This window comes from Hyperoodon ampullatus (assembly GCF_949752795.1).
Source record: "Hyperoodon ampullatus genome assembly, chromosome: 15".
Lineage (NCBI taxonomy): Eukaryota > Metazoa > Chordata > Mammalia > Artiodactyla > Ziphiidae > Hyperoodon > Hyperoodon ampullatus.
This window is the reverse complement of record NC_136928.1, coordinates 13,896,523-13,909,727: the sequence shown is the minus strand read 5'-3', so window position 1 is coordinate 13,909,727 and position 13,205 is coordinate 13,896,523. Positions and strand designations below refer to the sequence as shown.

The 13,205-nt window shown below is 40.6% G+C and overlaps 1 protein-coding gene across 2 annotated transcripts in view; it reads right to left on the bottom strand.

Moving 5' to 3' along the window:
* BUB1 (BUB1 mitotic checkpoint serine/threonine kinase) overlaps nucleotides 1-13,205 on the bottom strand; it is a gene marked incomplete at its 5' end in the record, with an annotated part of 41,801 nt that overhangs the window by 27,632 nt on the left and 964 nt on the right. For both annotated transcript variants that reach the window (XM_079721483.1, XM_079721484.1), the window contains 9 exons: nucleotides 247-503; nucleotides 2,911-3,062; nucleotides 4,284-4,464; nucleotides 4,557-4,613; nucleotides 6,105-6,205; nucleotides 7,116-7,159; nucleotides 9,579-9,775; nucleotides 10,594-10,732; nucleotides 10,813-10,872. In XM_079721483.1, the coding sequence (XP_079577609.1) occupies nucleotides 247-503; nucleotides 2,911-3,062; nucleotides 4,284-4,464; nucleotides 4,557-4,613; nucleotides 6,105-6,205; nucleotides 7,116-7,159; nucleotides 9,579-9,775; nucleotides 10,594-10,732; nucleotides 10,813-10,872 (1,188 nt within the window). The remainder of the gene's footprint in view (nucleotides 1-246; nucleotides 504-2,910; nucleotides 3,063-4,283; nucleotides 4,465-4,556; nucleotides 4,614-6,104; nucleotides 6,206-7,115; nucleotides 7,160-9,578; nucleotides 9,776-10,593; nucleotides 10,733-10,812; nucleotides 10,873-13,205) is intronic.

Genomic DNA, 13,205 nt, shown 5'->3' with positions numbered 1-13,205 from the left:
TCAGCGGTAGAGGCCACAGCAGTGAGAGGCCCGTGTACCGCAAAAAACAAAAAAAAACAACAAAAAAAGATTTGGGGCTAATGTTTTGGTAACTTGTTTTTTCCACTACATGCCCATCTAAAAATTATTTTGAAAAAACAAGACCCATCTATCATTTACACATTGCTCTTGATATTGCAGGTCACGTAAAGAAGCCGTCAGACACCATTCAGATCACTATCATCTCTAGGGCTACCTTTGGCTTACCTGGCATCTTTGCTGGCCACCGTAAACATGGCATCTGTCACTGGCTGGGCTGCCAGAGGAACCTGGGGAGCTACACTCTGGATGACGGCTGGGGACACCAAAGCAGCAGTGACAGCATTTGCCATAAGAGGAACAACAGATGCCTCTCCGGGTGTCTCTCCTGCATTCTCTGAGGTCTGTTGATGGACAGCTGGAAGACTCGGAGCTCTCAGTCCCTGCGGGGAGCCTGTGTGTGGCCCCATACATGCTGGACTGACCTTTCACGGTAAGCAAACAAACAAAAACAAAGCCATGAGGTCCAGACTGCTACTAATTAGGTATTACAGCTTTTCAAAGAATGACGCCTGTCTTCTTCAGTAGATTCCTTTCCTCCTGAGCCAGCTCCTTACCCCTCCAGGTATTCTGAAATGAACAGTCAACAACAAAGGCCACTCGACGTGGTGGATGCTTCTGTAGCTTTTTAACCACACACTCAACCGTCATACTTCTAACCACTAAAATACCAGCCCCGGGGCTTCCCTGGTGGCGCAGTGGTTAAGAATCCGCCTGCCAGTGCAGGGGACACGGGTTCGAGCCGTGGTCTGGAAGGATCCTACATGCTGCAGAGCAAGTAAGCCCGTGTGCCACAACTACTGAAGCCCGCGCACCTAGAGCCTGTGCTCTGCAACAAGAGAAGCCACTGCAATGAGAAGCCCGCGCACTGCAGTGAAGAGCACCCCCGCTCGCCGCAACTAGAGAAAGCACGGGCACAGCAACGAAGACCCACCGCAGCCAAAAATAAGTAAATAAAATAAATAAATTTTTTTTAAATTTAAAAAATAAAATAAAATAAAATACCAGCCCTGACCATTCATTAGTATTTAAGAACTGGCACATTTCTCTTTACTTAATTTTGGGAAAAGACTAACAGTCAATGTTACCAAATGCTCATAATGGTGTTCCTTCTATTAAAATACGCTTAGTAACCATTTTCTCTTTACTGAGTGGGAAACATGACCATAAACTGCACTAACTGCCACAAAAGCATGGCTCACAGTGGGAAGGACACGGGCCCTTAACTTGAAATCTTTGCTTTTCTACTCACATGTACTTAGACTGTACATATACACTCCTATGCTACCAAGTTAAAAGACAAAGAGTGGGATTTCCCTGGTGGTCCAGTGGTAAAGAATCTACCTTGCAATGCAGGGGATGTGGGTTCAATCCCTGGTCAGGGAACTAAGCGGGCAACTAAGCCCACTCGCCACAGCTACTGAGCTTGCACACCTCAACTAGAGCCCGCATGCCACAAACTACAGAGCCCACATGCCCTGGAGCTTGCAAGCCACAACTAGAGAAGAGGAAAACCAGCACACCAAAACTAGGGAGAAGCTCATGCGCCACAAGGAAAGATCCTGCATGCCGCGACTAAGACCCAACGCAGCTCAAAACAAATAAAATAATAAATAAATCTTAAAAAAAAAGACAAAGAGTTAACTTCTCACCATAGAAAAGTATTCTCACAAATTGTTAAGAAAAGCACCAAATATCTAGGGCAAGAATAGTTATTTCACAGACAAATGGACAAAATATAAAAAGTTTATTCTCACTAGTCATCAAAAAAGATAATTAAAAATGACCTATATACCATTTTCTCACCTATCAAATTAGTAAAGATTAAAAATAAACAAAATATTCATTTCTGAAGAAATAAATTAAAAAATAATAATCAGACTTTCTCCACCAGATATCAAAACATACAACAATGCTATAGTAAACACACAATATGGAATGATGAAGAAGAAACCTATTGACTAAAACAAAGAGACAGCTATTTTAGAAATGGATCTTATACCTTAAAAATTTAGTATGTGATAAGATATTTTAAACCAATAGGGAAAGGCTGAGCTGGTAAGTAAATGATTTAGGGCCAAATGGAGATCCATTTGGCAAATATATCCTTATACCACTCATATACAGAAATAAGTTCATAACCAGAGGCTTCTGGTTAAAGACAGTGGCTTAAACACGTGCTTTATCATCCACGTCCTCCCGAAACCTCACCAAAATGACAGTAAAGGAATCCTAACACCTAAAACAGCAGCTGGAGGAGGCTGATCTCCAGAGAAGTTCAGAAATTTGAACACATCTCAGGATGGACGTGAAGGTGGAGCTGAAAGCAGGAATGTGGCCACAGTAAGTCTGTAGAAAAAACAGGTCCTGAGACCCATTCTTGCAGGTGCGTGCTGGCTTCTCAACACAAACTAAAGAAATCATTATATTTGAATTTTCATTAAATAACACAGTCATTGTACACACCCCCCCCAAAATCAGAAAAAGGATTATATACGCTAATACGTTAAGTACATAAGTATGTGCCTAAACACACACACACACACACACACACACACACACACACACACACACACACACACACACTACACTTCTGGGTTGGTGTTGAGAAGCCCAGCGTCATTCTGATTCTTGGCTCTTTAAGTGTGACCTCTGCTGTCGCTGGAAGTGTGTTGGATTGTCTTTTCCCCCATTGTTGGGGGGAAAATAATTCAGAAAGCTAGTAACTAAATTAACATCAGAATTAACTCTAAAAATAGAGCACACAGAGGACAAATAGAAACAGACACCCCTGTACTGGGCATGGGAAGCGTCGGCAAGGCGCACACACACCTCAGACCTCCCCTGGGAAGAAGGCAGGTTCTCATGTGATGTCTCCACCACTTGGTGCAACTTCTTATGAAGCTCATCCATTTTCTGTTTTAATAGTTGTTCTTCAAAAGCATTTGCTTCTTTCCTTTTCATATAATGCCTGTCTTCATTAACTTTAGGAAAGAGAAAATATGGTTTGCATGTGAAATTTAAATTCAGGTCATCAGAGGAATCCATGCAAAATCAGTAAAAGGTTATTTTTAAGATGGCAAAGTTTTTACTAGTCTTTTCCATGTGTATTAGGTTATGAGAACTGAAATATGTATGACTTTTCAGTTATAATTTTTACCTTCCCCTAGCAGTTACTTTTAAGTTCAGGGCATGTAAGTTATAAAAATTTACGTGAGGAGCAACAAAAAGATTTGGTAATAGCACGGTATGATACTAAGCACCGCTTGTAGAACTGTGTAAATCATTTGAAAATGGAACAGTTTTTAAAAGATTTAAATCTCTAGGTGCTTTCTAAGAAGGAATAAGAGTAAAGTGCACCGAATGGTCAGTGTTTCAAGTACACTGCTCTTGGTCCCATTTCCAGTAACTGGTTAACATAACCACAACCCGTACAAATCAAATCGTCCAGCTCAGACTTCAGCATCTGTGCAAGGCACAAAAGAGTCCTCCACGAGCGTCAACTGACTGTCCTCTCAGTTGTCAACCAAAAGAGAAATGATGAATGAACAAAAAGTGGCCTACAGAGTGGGCACAGCACAAATACTTAGATGGTGTAAAAGCCCTGAGTGGGACGGAGGTTCATTTTCCTCTGAGGTCCACATTGTTACAGCAAAGCCAAGTGCCAACACTGGTGCTAACATTCAGTTTTCCCTGGGGAACGAAGCTTGATCCACTGTACGGCACAGCCATGAATAATGTGGTACTTTCATCAGAGGACTCCTGAATCTCTCATTTACAGTAGTTGCAGATCTTGAAAAATCTCAACTCCAGTTCCTAACCTAACCTTTCACAGTCCAAATAACGGATCCAGAGGTTTAGAATTGCTAGATAAAGAAGTTCAAATCCGTACAGATATTATTTGAAAGGTTAAAGATATCTACTTCACTAAAAGCTAAGGCAACACTGGTGTGGATATCTATCTCCTTTAGTGCTGTTTCAACCCCGAGTTTTGCTGTCAAAAGACACCAATTTAGCCTTTGGACAAATGTGGTTGCTACACTAGTACTAAACAAAGATTTTCAGGCTCCTGACAGGATGCGCTAGAGACATTTTTCTTGCAGATTCTTTCAGTCTAGTCAATTATCTGCTAAAAATGTAATTACTCAGAGATGAGGATTATGCTAAGTGGCCTAGGACAGCTCAGACTGTAAGAGTGCAAGTACCCCATTGCTCATGCTTTCTCCGTTGACTGTATTTCTGGGCTCTCAGCTCTTCAAAGGAAAACTCTGACTCTCCACGAATAAGCTTCTCCTTGCAGTACATGACAACCTGCTGCACATCAGCTTTGGCTGCCACAGGTGGGTGTGCAGAATATCCTGATTTAGAAATCATGATCACCCTTTGTTCCCTAAAATGGGGAAAATACATTATTTACAACAGTGTACTGAAGCAGCTCTTGAAGGAAACTAAGCAATAGATGAGTGCACTGATTGTACTTGCATATTTGACTCTTTACCACAAGCTGAAGATGTTACTCCAGAAAGTTCTGAACCCTAGAAAGACAGAAAAGAAACACAAGCACTCACTTATCTGGAAAGAATCTATCATCCAAATGACTTCACAAAACAATATGAAAACACTGGAGGGGTCTCTGAATCATTGAGTAGATGTGTATGTGTTCTTTCAAGTTATAATTAATATCTGAAGCCTAGGTTTGCATTATTACTTTTATGATAGTTTTGCAACTAGAGTCTGATAAGAAAGCGATTTTAAAATATCTGCTTGGTAGTCGAGAAGGACACTTATTTCCCTTTGATACGTAGTCCAGGAGCTGAGCCACAGCACCTAGGTGTAATGAGTTTAACATTCCAAATAGCTACATTTAAAAACAAATCACTAAAATTTTCTTCTGGTACTATTCTATGTTGAGGAGTCTCCAGTGCTAGCATTCATTCACTAGACAAGTATTTACTGAACATCTCATACGTGTCATGTCCTGAGCTAGGTCCTGGGAAGTGACCGTAAACAAGACCCAACTCTGCTGCCTAGAAACTTACAGTCAGGACAACAGGAAGCAATGAGACTGGCAAACATGAGTAGGATGTAAATTGGGATCATCTGAGTATCTGTCAAAGTTGGAAATTCATATTCTACATCAGGAATGTGCTACATTAATAAAACTTGCACATGTGTATTACGAACAGAGGCATTTCCATGGGATTTAGCTTAAGGGAGGTCCTTAGCCACCTTTGAAAGAGCAACAGTACTGCGAAGAGGAAAGACGCTGGGAAGCAAGGAAAGAGCGTTTTCACATGCTGATAAGCCATCAGGGCAGGAGAGCCACCTCGCCCCACTGCAATGGAGGGAAAGGTGACGTTATTTATTGGTTGGTGGCAGAAATGGACAGACATCATCTGATGGCTTCTGCTGTTTCACTGAAAGAGTATTTTTGCCAGTTCCTGAGGAAGAGGTTAGAGGTAGTCAGGTCCCAAGTTTGAAGAGAGTAAAAAGAACTGTAAAATCATTATAATTTGGCATTAGAGAGTAAAATGGGAAACATAAGTGATACGTAAAACATAAAAAGTGAACTGGGAAATTGGGAGCGTAATTGCCGGGGAGTAGTGAAGCCCTGGCTGAGGTTACAGTTCGAAGCCAGGAGTGTTTTAGGTGGGCTCAGGTGCCTCCACGTGGGTGTGACCCACGGTAGGGAATCCTGGGCTTGTGCAAGGGAGCCCCGCAGAACAAAGGAGGAGAGAGGCTGCTGGGAGGAGGCAAAGACAGGAGGTCATGGAGCAGGGGTCCCTAGGCCAGACAATGCAGGAAGTTATGATCAGTGAGTTATTTTAAATTTAATATTTGAGGTGAGCAGTGGTGGATGATGACAGGCCTGGAAAGGTGCCACAGGCACAGGTGGATGACATGGAGGTTAGAGTCTTGGGAGACAAGGTCAAAGAAATGAGATGCCCAAGTAACTATGGAAGGCAGCTGGATGACCGTTCCGTACCCTTCCCAGTTCCCACACGAACTACAATCATTATTATTACCTGATTCTTAGAAATGCAGGCTGAGTTATTTCCTGGATTGGATTTTGATGTTACCAATTGGTTTATAATCTGAGCATTATGCAGAGGTTCTGAGGTTCTTGCTAGGAGGGGAAAAAGATGAAATAAAAAGAAATAAGGGTAAAACCATATTAAATAAAATTATTACAAATACATTCCCTTGATCTTTCAATAAGTAGCATTAAAAAATAAATTCATTTACACTGTCTCAGAAAATGCAACTAAAGGGCTTCCCTGGTGGTGCAGTGGTTGAGAGTCCGCCTGCCAATGCAGGGGACACAGGTTCGTGCCCCGGTCTGGGAAGATCCCACATGCCGCGGAGCGGCTGGGCCCGTGAGCCATGGCCGCTGAGCCTGCGCGTCTGGAGCCTGTGCTCCAAAATGGGAGAGGCCACAACAGTGAGAGGCCCACATATCGCAAAAAAAAAAAAAAAAAAAAAAAAAAAAGAAAATGCAACTAAAATACTTTATAAATAAGAGAAATATGGTAGAGATAGCTTTCTAATCAATTCAAAATGCCCAAGAAAGTCCCTGAAAGACATGTAAACACTAGTTATTTTAAACAACAGGATAGTCAGTGCTTAATGTTAGAATGTAATCTGTTATTTCTAAAAAAAAAAACAAAAAACTACATTTCTTTAAAAGTTGCATTAAACACATTTGATTCAATTCAGAACAGATTCACTTCAGAGTAGGTATTGTCCTCTATGTGGGGCAATTTTTATTTTTATTTTTTAAAAATCCTAAAAATACAATGAAATCACCAAGTTTGTGTGTGTGTGTGTTGGAGGGGGGTTTCTTTTAAAGTGCTATGAGAGAGTCCCTGCTCTGTTATTTATCAGGCATTATTATTATCATAGCACCACCCCTGTTATCTAAGACAATATAATCAAGAAATAGTGGATGGATTTGTTTTTTAAGGAAAACAAAAAAAAGGTAGTGAAAATCAGACTAAATTGCCAACGTCTTGGACATTTTAGAAAGCGTTACTTACCTTGAGTTGGCAAATGGGTTTCGGTGAGGCGTGTCTGAAACAACCTAAAAGACAGCAATAAAGGCATCAATGTAGACTATAATTTACAGTTCAATATATATTATATTAAAGTGAAAACTAGGGACTTCCCTGGTGGTACAGTGGTTAAGAACCTGCCTACCAATGCAGGGGACACGGGTTTGAGCCCTGGTCCGGGAAGATCCCACGTGCCATGGAGCAACTAAGCCCGTGCACCACAACTACTGAGCCCACGTGCCACAACTACTGAAGCTCATGCGCCTAGAGCCTGTGCTCCACAAGAGAAGCCACCGCAATGGAGAGTAGCCCCTGCTCGCTGCAACTAGAGAAAGCTTGCGCACAGCAGTGAAGACCCAAAGCAGCCAAAAATAAATAATTAATTAATTTTTTAAAAAAGTGAAAAATAAACATGATAGACAGCTTACTATAAGCTAGTAAAGACTGAGGTTAAGAGAGAATGTAAAGCTGAATTTTAGAGCTGCTTCAAATTAAAAAAAAAAAAATTCTGGATTGTCTTCATACCCAATACACTTAATATTAGAAAAATTCCTCCTTTCGCCTCGTTTATGTTAGTATTTCTTAAATTCATATAACAAACATACCCTCCTTCTGAGGGTATCAAGTATGTACATGTTACAACATGGGGTGTTTGAACTCTCTATTTTAGGCATTCTCTACATCTGGAACATATGAAAAGTACAATGGTTTGAAGAAAGATGTTAAAGTACAAAACTATTTTAAAAAGCAGATATATTACTGTTCATGCTGTGAGGACTTCTTAAACATGTCATTTCATGCATCTTTGCATGTTAATCAACCTATCAAGTAATATGCAACCTCCAAGCCCGAGATTTTTGGGTGATATGAGGAGGGGTGCATAGTATGAAGAGACTGAGAGATGTACGGCCAAATGCAGACAAATGCCAATGCTGTTTGACTCAATTCAAACAAACCAACGGTTTAAAAAAAAGGCAGAAAACAAAAACATTTTACATAATGAAGAATAGCTGAAAATTAGATGATATTAAAGAATTACTATTCATTTTGTTAGGTGTGAAAATGATGTAAGGTTCTGTAAGAAATCACCTTTTTGAGATGTTTATGGAAGTGTTTAGGGTAAAATATTTTGCTGTTTTGGATCTGCTTTAAATCCTTCAGCACAGGGACGTCCCTGGTGGCACAGTGGTTAGCAGGTGATGCAGGTTCGAGCCCTGGTCCGGGAAGATTCCACATGCCGCGGAGCAACTAAGCCCATGCGCCACAACTACTGAGCCTGCGATCTAGAGCCTGCGTGCCTAGAGCCCGTGTTCCGCAACGAGAAGCCACCGCAATGAGAAGCCTGCGCACTGCAACAAATAGAAAGCCAGCGTGCAGCAACAAAGACTCAATGCAGCCAAAAGTATATAAATAAATAAATAAATTAATTTAAAAAATCCTTCAGCACAGCGTGATCAAATATTAATAATTATTAAAAGCAAGTGATAAGTAAATGCAGGTTCATTATATTAACTTTTCTTTTTTTAACGCATACTTGAAAATTCTCATAATAAAGTTTAAAAAGAGCATGCGCACTGGAGCAAAGTGGAAAACAATGAGCGTATTAAGAGCCGGCAAGGGGCGCAGTGAGACAAGCTGTCTCTATGCTGCTAGACAGAGACAGCAGAAACCTGTACCACCTTTTGAGAAGGGAATTTGGTTACATGTACCACAAGCCTGAACAATCTTCATACACCCTTTGACTCCATAGTTTCAATTCTGAGAATCTATCAGAAGGAACTAGATAATAATAGGAAATACTTTTATGATGAAGAAAAAAGACCCTGACACAGGGCTGCATATGTACGTAAAACACGCCTGCAACCCTATTACAAGCGGAGAAAAAAATGCGAACTAAAATTGACGGGTTTCTTCTGCTTCCTTAGTTTTCTGTATTAGGGTATATATAAATAACACCCTAAATGAGGTGAAATCACTGAAAAAGTTAAAAATTGTGAAAAACAAAGTTATTCATTAAAATATTCATTATGTTGTTATTTATAAAAATCAAAATGTTGGAAACAACTTTAATGTTCCATTGGAGAACAATTAAATTATGACACAGCTCTGCGACAGACTTCACAACCACTTTATAAGTAGTATAAAAGTGCATAATTTCTTAAGAGCAGTATAAAGCTCAGTACATACAACCAGACATACAGTACGGTCTACTATAAAAATACACAGACACTAAAGCACACACATAGGCATCGGAAAAGCTACTGGAAGGAAGTGCACAAAAATGTTAACAGTAATATTTCTGGGCGGCTTTTCCCCTATTCTATATATCCCCGTTTTCCCCAATGAGAAGGATTTCCCTGTACAAACAGATAACAATAAAAATCTTTTAAGAGCAAACATTGCATTTCAAGGTAGGAGACACCGCGTGGAGTTTTATTTTCGAACTACCTGTACTGTTCCTGCAGCAGCTCTCTAGGTTCGGCCTCATTCTGAATTCCTCTCCGAAAAACGGCACTGGCATGCTGCCGCTCCCCCTGGCCTTCCAGATGCCCAGCCCAGGCTACGTACAGAGGAGCTGACAGGGTCCCAATCCCATGGTTGTACAGAAACTCAAAAAACTGATGAAGGTCACTGTTGCACTCAGCCTGCAGAAATCCAAAGCAGACAGACATGAGAACGAAGGCACTGCCAGTCTCAGTGTGGCCGAGTCCAGCCAGCCCTCAGCGTTCATCTTCCTGGAGGCTTCGGGATGTACTGTGCAGGGGAAGGCCTGTGTGGTCCTCTGATGGCAAGCCTCAAAGTTACGCTCGTTCCTTTCCTTGACATTCAATGTCCCCAGATAACCCACATTATTTCCCAAGACAGCAGGTTCTGTAACATAGTATATAAAGTTATACTTGCTCAAGCTCCACAGGCCTCTAATCCTCATATTTGGAAACTTAATGAACAAATCCCTGTTTACTTTATCTATTCCATTCATGATTTTATTACTAGAAATCACGCCCCCAAGCCTTTATTTCAAGATTGAAGAGACCCAGCCTAACCTGAGGCGGCCTTCTCCTTTTAGTACTAAATTTCATTTCTGAGAGTTAATATTTTCTTAATTATTCATAATGAATTTAATTTACTCCCAGGAACCCACTGGGAGTGCCTGCTTATCTCCCCTTCCCAAGCATGCTTCTCATCCAACGAATCTTCTTTTAATCTAATGGTTTCTACCTCGTGTTGTCACATTTCAGACTTGATACACAGAGAAGGAGGATTTTAAAATTAAATCACTGATTCCAGAGTACAGAAGCCAAAAGGTTGTAAAATACGGGTCTCTGGCCATACAACTTAAAAAAATTTATGAAACATAAGGTATCAGAGTAAAAGACAGTCTAAAATGATCTTCAAATCTGGGGTAAAAAACAAAAGAACAACATGACTAGAGATGTGATTATACATCTGAAAGTATACTTACAAATTTTAAACAATAATTGATGAACCTTGGGTCATTGTGGTATCTCTTCTTATCTAAAAATTCTTTCATTAGATGCTCTAATAAAGTTGTCCTATATTCTTTATTCTCAGGAAAATTCTCTTCTACCCATCGCATGTAACTAGAAAAAATACGGATAATATGAATTTTTCAGGGCAGCACATATAGTTTACAGAAAAAATAAATAAACGAAATGCTAACCTTTCCCATTCACCAAGTGGGTCATCGCCCTTGTAGCTCTGCATATGGGCTTCAAACATTCTAGAGCAGAGAAAAATATGTACATGGGATTATTAGGAATACTTCCTAAAAGCAAAAGATGTATTTTATATTTATCATTTATACACCTTAAAATAGAAATCTTCAATATCAATTCCAATGCTATAATAAAAATGAAAACAGCATTCCCTCAGAAGTCAGAAAACTCATAAGCAGTCAGTGTTTCTTCAGAAGAAAGTGAGACGCAAGGCCCCTGAGGTAGCCCTATAAAGAAGCAGCTAAAAGAAGGTCCCCAGGCCTATCCCCAAGAGTCTCCTTCCCCTCTCACTGATTCCCGATGTCACTACCGCCACCATCAGGGGCAGCACCCACAAGTTTGCTGGCCCCCCTCCTAATGTTGGGACCCAGGCATGGCACTGACTCAGACCCCTCCCCTTGCTGCTCAGGAGCTCGGCTGGGAGACTTGAAGAGGGCTTGTGAAGGGTGCGCGACAGCCCAGGGTCCCACCAATCAGGGCTTCCAGATCCAGTTTGCTTTCTGGGCCTCAGTGGAACACAACGTCCCTGAGGAAGAACACACAATGGCAGTGCTCAGAAGTCAGTGGCTATAGCTCCCTGAGAACTTTGCTTGGCCCGACCTCCGTGTACCCAACCACAGCTTAAAAAAAAACAACCAAGCACAGCAAAGTTCTCCAGGGGCCCCCAGGTGCTAGTGCGGTAAACAAACAAACAAAAAGAAAACTGTAAAATATTGTCAGGTGACATTAAGCGCATAGGAAAAAGCCCTCAAAAGACGGGAGAAGGAAGAATGTGACAGGACTTACTATTTTTAGGTAGAGTGGTCAGGGAAAGAAAGCCCGTCTCTCTGAGGGACTTACTATTTTTAGGTAGAGTGGTCAGGGAAAGAAAGCCTGCCTCTCTGAGGGGGTGACATTTGATAGGTGCCAGGGATCCAAGCAGCTATGTAAGTACACTGAGCTAGGAGAAGGGTGGGGATGACAAGATCTAATTTGCATTTTAAAATGTGCATTCTGTCTCTCCAAGTGAAGAAGCGGGTGGGGGATGAGAATAGAAGCCGGAAACCAGTTAGGAAGCTACTGCAGAGCCCCAGTGACAGGGTGGACCATGGTGGGAACAGTAAGTGTGGAATTTGGGTGTTTTTGAAAAAGAAACAATGAGACTTGCTGATGGGATTGCACACTGGGTAAGAGACAGTCAAGCTAAGGAACACTCCTAGGTTTCTATCAGAGATGCTACATGACTTTTGTTGCATGACTTTTTTCGGGGGGTAGGGAAAAAAGGTTTGAAAGTAATAATGTCTTCTAGCTAAGGAACACTCCCAGGTTTCTATCAGAGATGCTACATGACTTTTGTTACATGACTTTTTTTGGGGGGTAGGGAAAAAAGGTTTGAAAGTAATACTATCTTCTAGCTCTTTTACCTCAAGATACAGATGAAATCAATGTTTCTTATGACTCAAAATCCAGAAGCCACAAAAGAAAAGCTAGATGAAGTCAACTATATATAAACTAAAAGTTTCTATATGTCAAATAAAACAAAACACGAAGCAGAGTCAAAAGAGAAATGATAAACTGGGATAACCAAACAGAGCTTCTAGAAGTTGGGGGAAAAAAAACAAACCCAACCCAATTTAAGAAATGAACAAAAGGTATTCCACAGAAAAATACTCAATCTCTCTCATAAGAGACATTCACCTCCCTGAGATACAACTTCTCACCCACCAGATTGCAACAATGTGACAAGTGTAGAGAGGAATCAAAGGAAACAGGCCCTCTTACAACTTGCTTGCAGGTGGGAGTGTACACAGTCCCTGCCAGGGCAATTGTTAATAAGATCTACCAAAATTCCAGATGGATTTACTTTTGATCTAGCAAACCCACTTCTGGGAATCTAGAGGACAGATATATGCAAAATGTCATGTGTACAAGATTTTTCACTGCGGCACTATTTGTAATAGCAAAATGTTGTCCACAACCCAAGTATCCATCAATGGAGGACTTTTTAGATCAATTGTGGTACATGAAATATCACGTAGTTGTAAAAAAGAATGAGAAAAGAATCTATGGATTGATAGAATGAAATCTCCAAGGATAGCGTTAAGCAAAAAAAGCAGTGTGTACACTCCGCTACATTTTATGTGCAATAAAGGCAGGAATTGTACACATGCGTACATATATGTATATAGATATGCTCATATGTTATTATAATATATTTATATTTGCAAAATAAATATAAAAATAAACTAGAAAAATGGTTACATATGAGGGAGTGGGAGAGCAGTCAAGTATAGAGCGCAGTGAACACTTTTCTAAATCTTTTTTTAACCATGTAAATTAGTACTTATTTTTAAAAGAT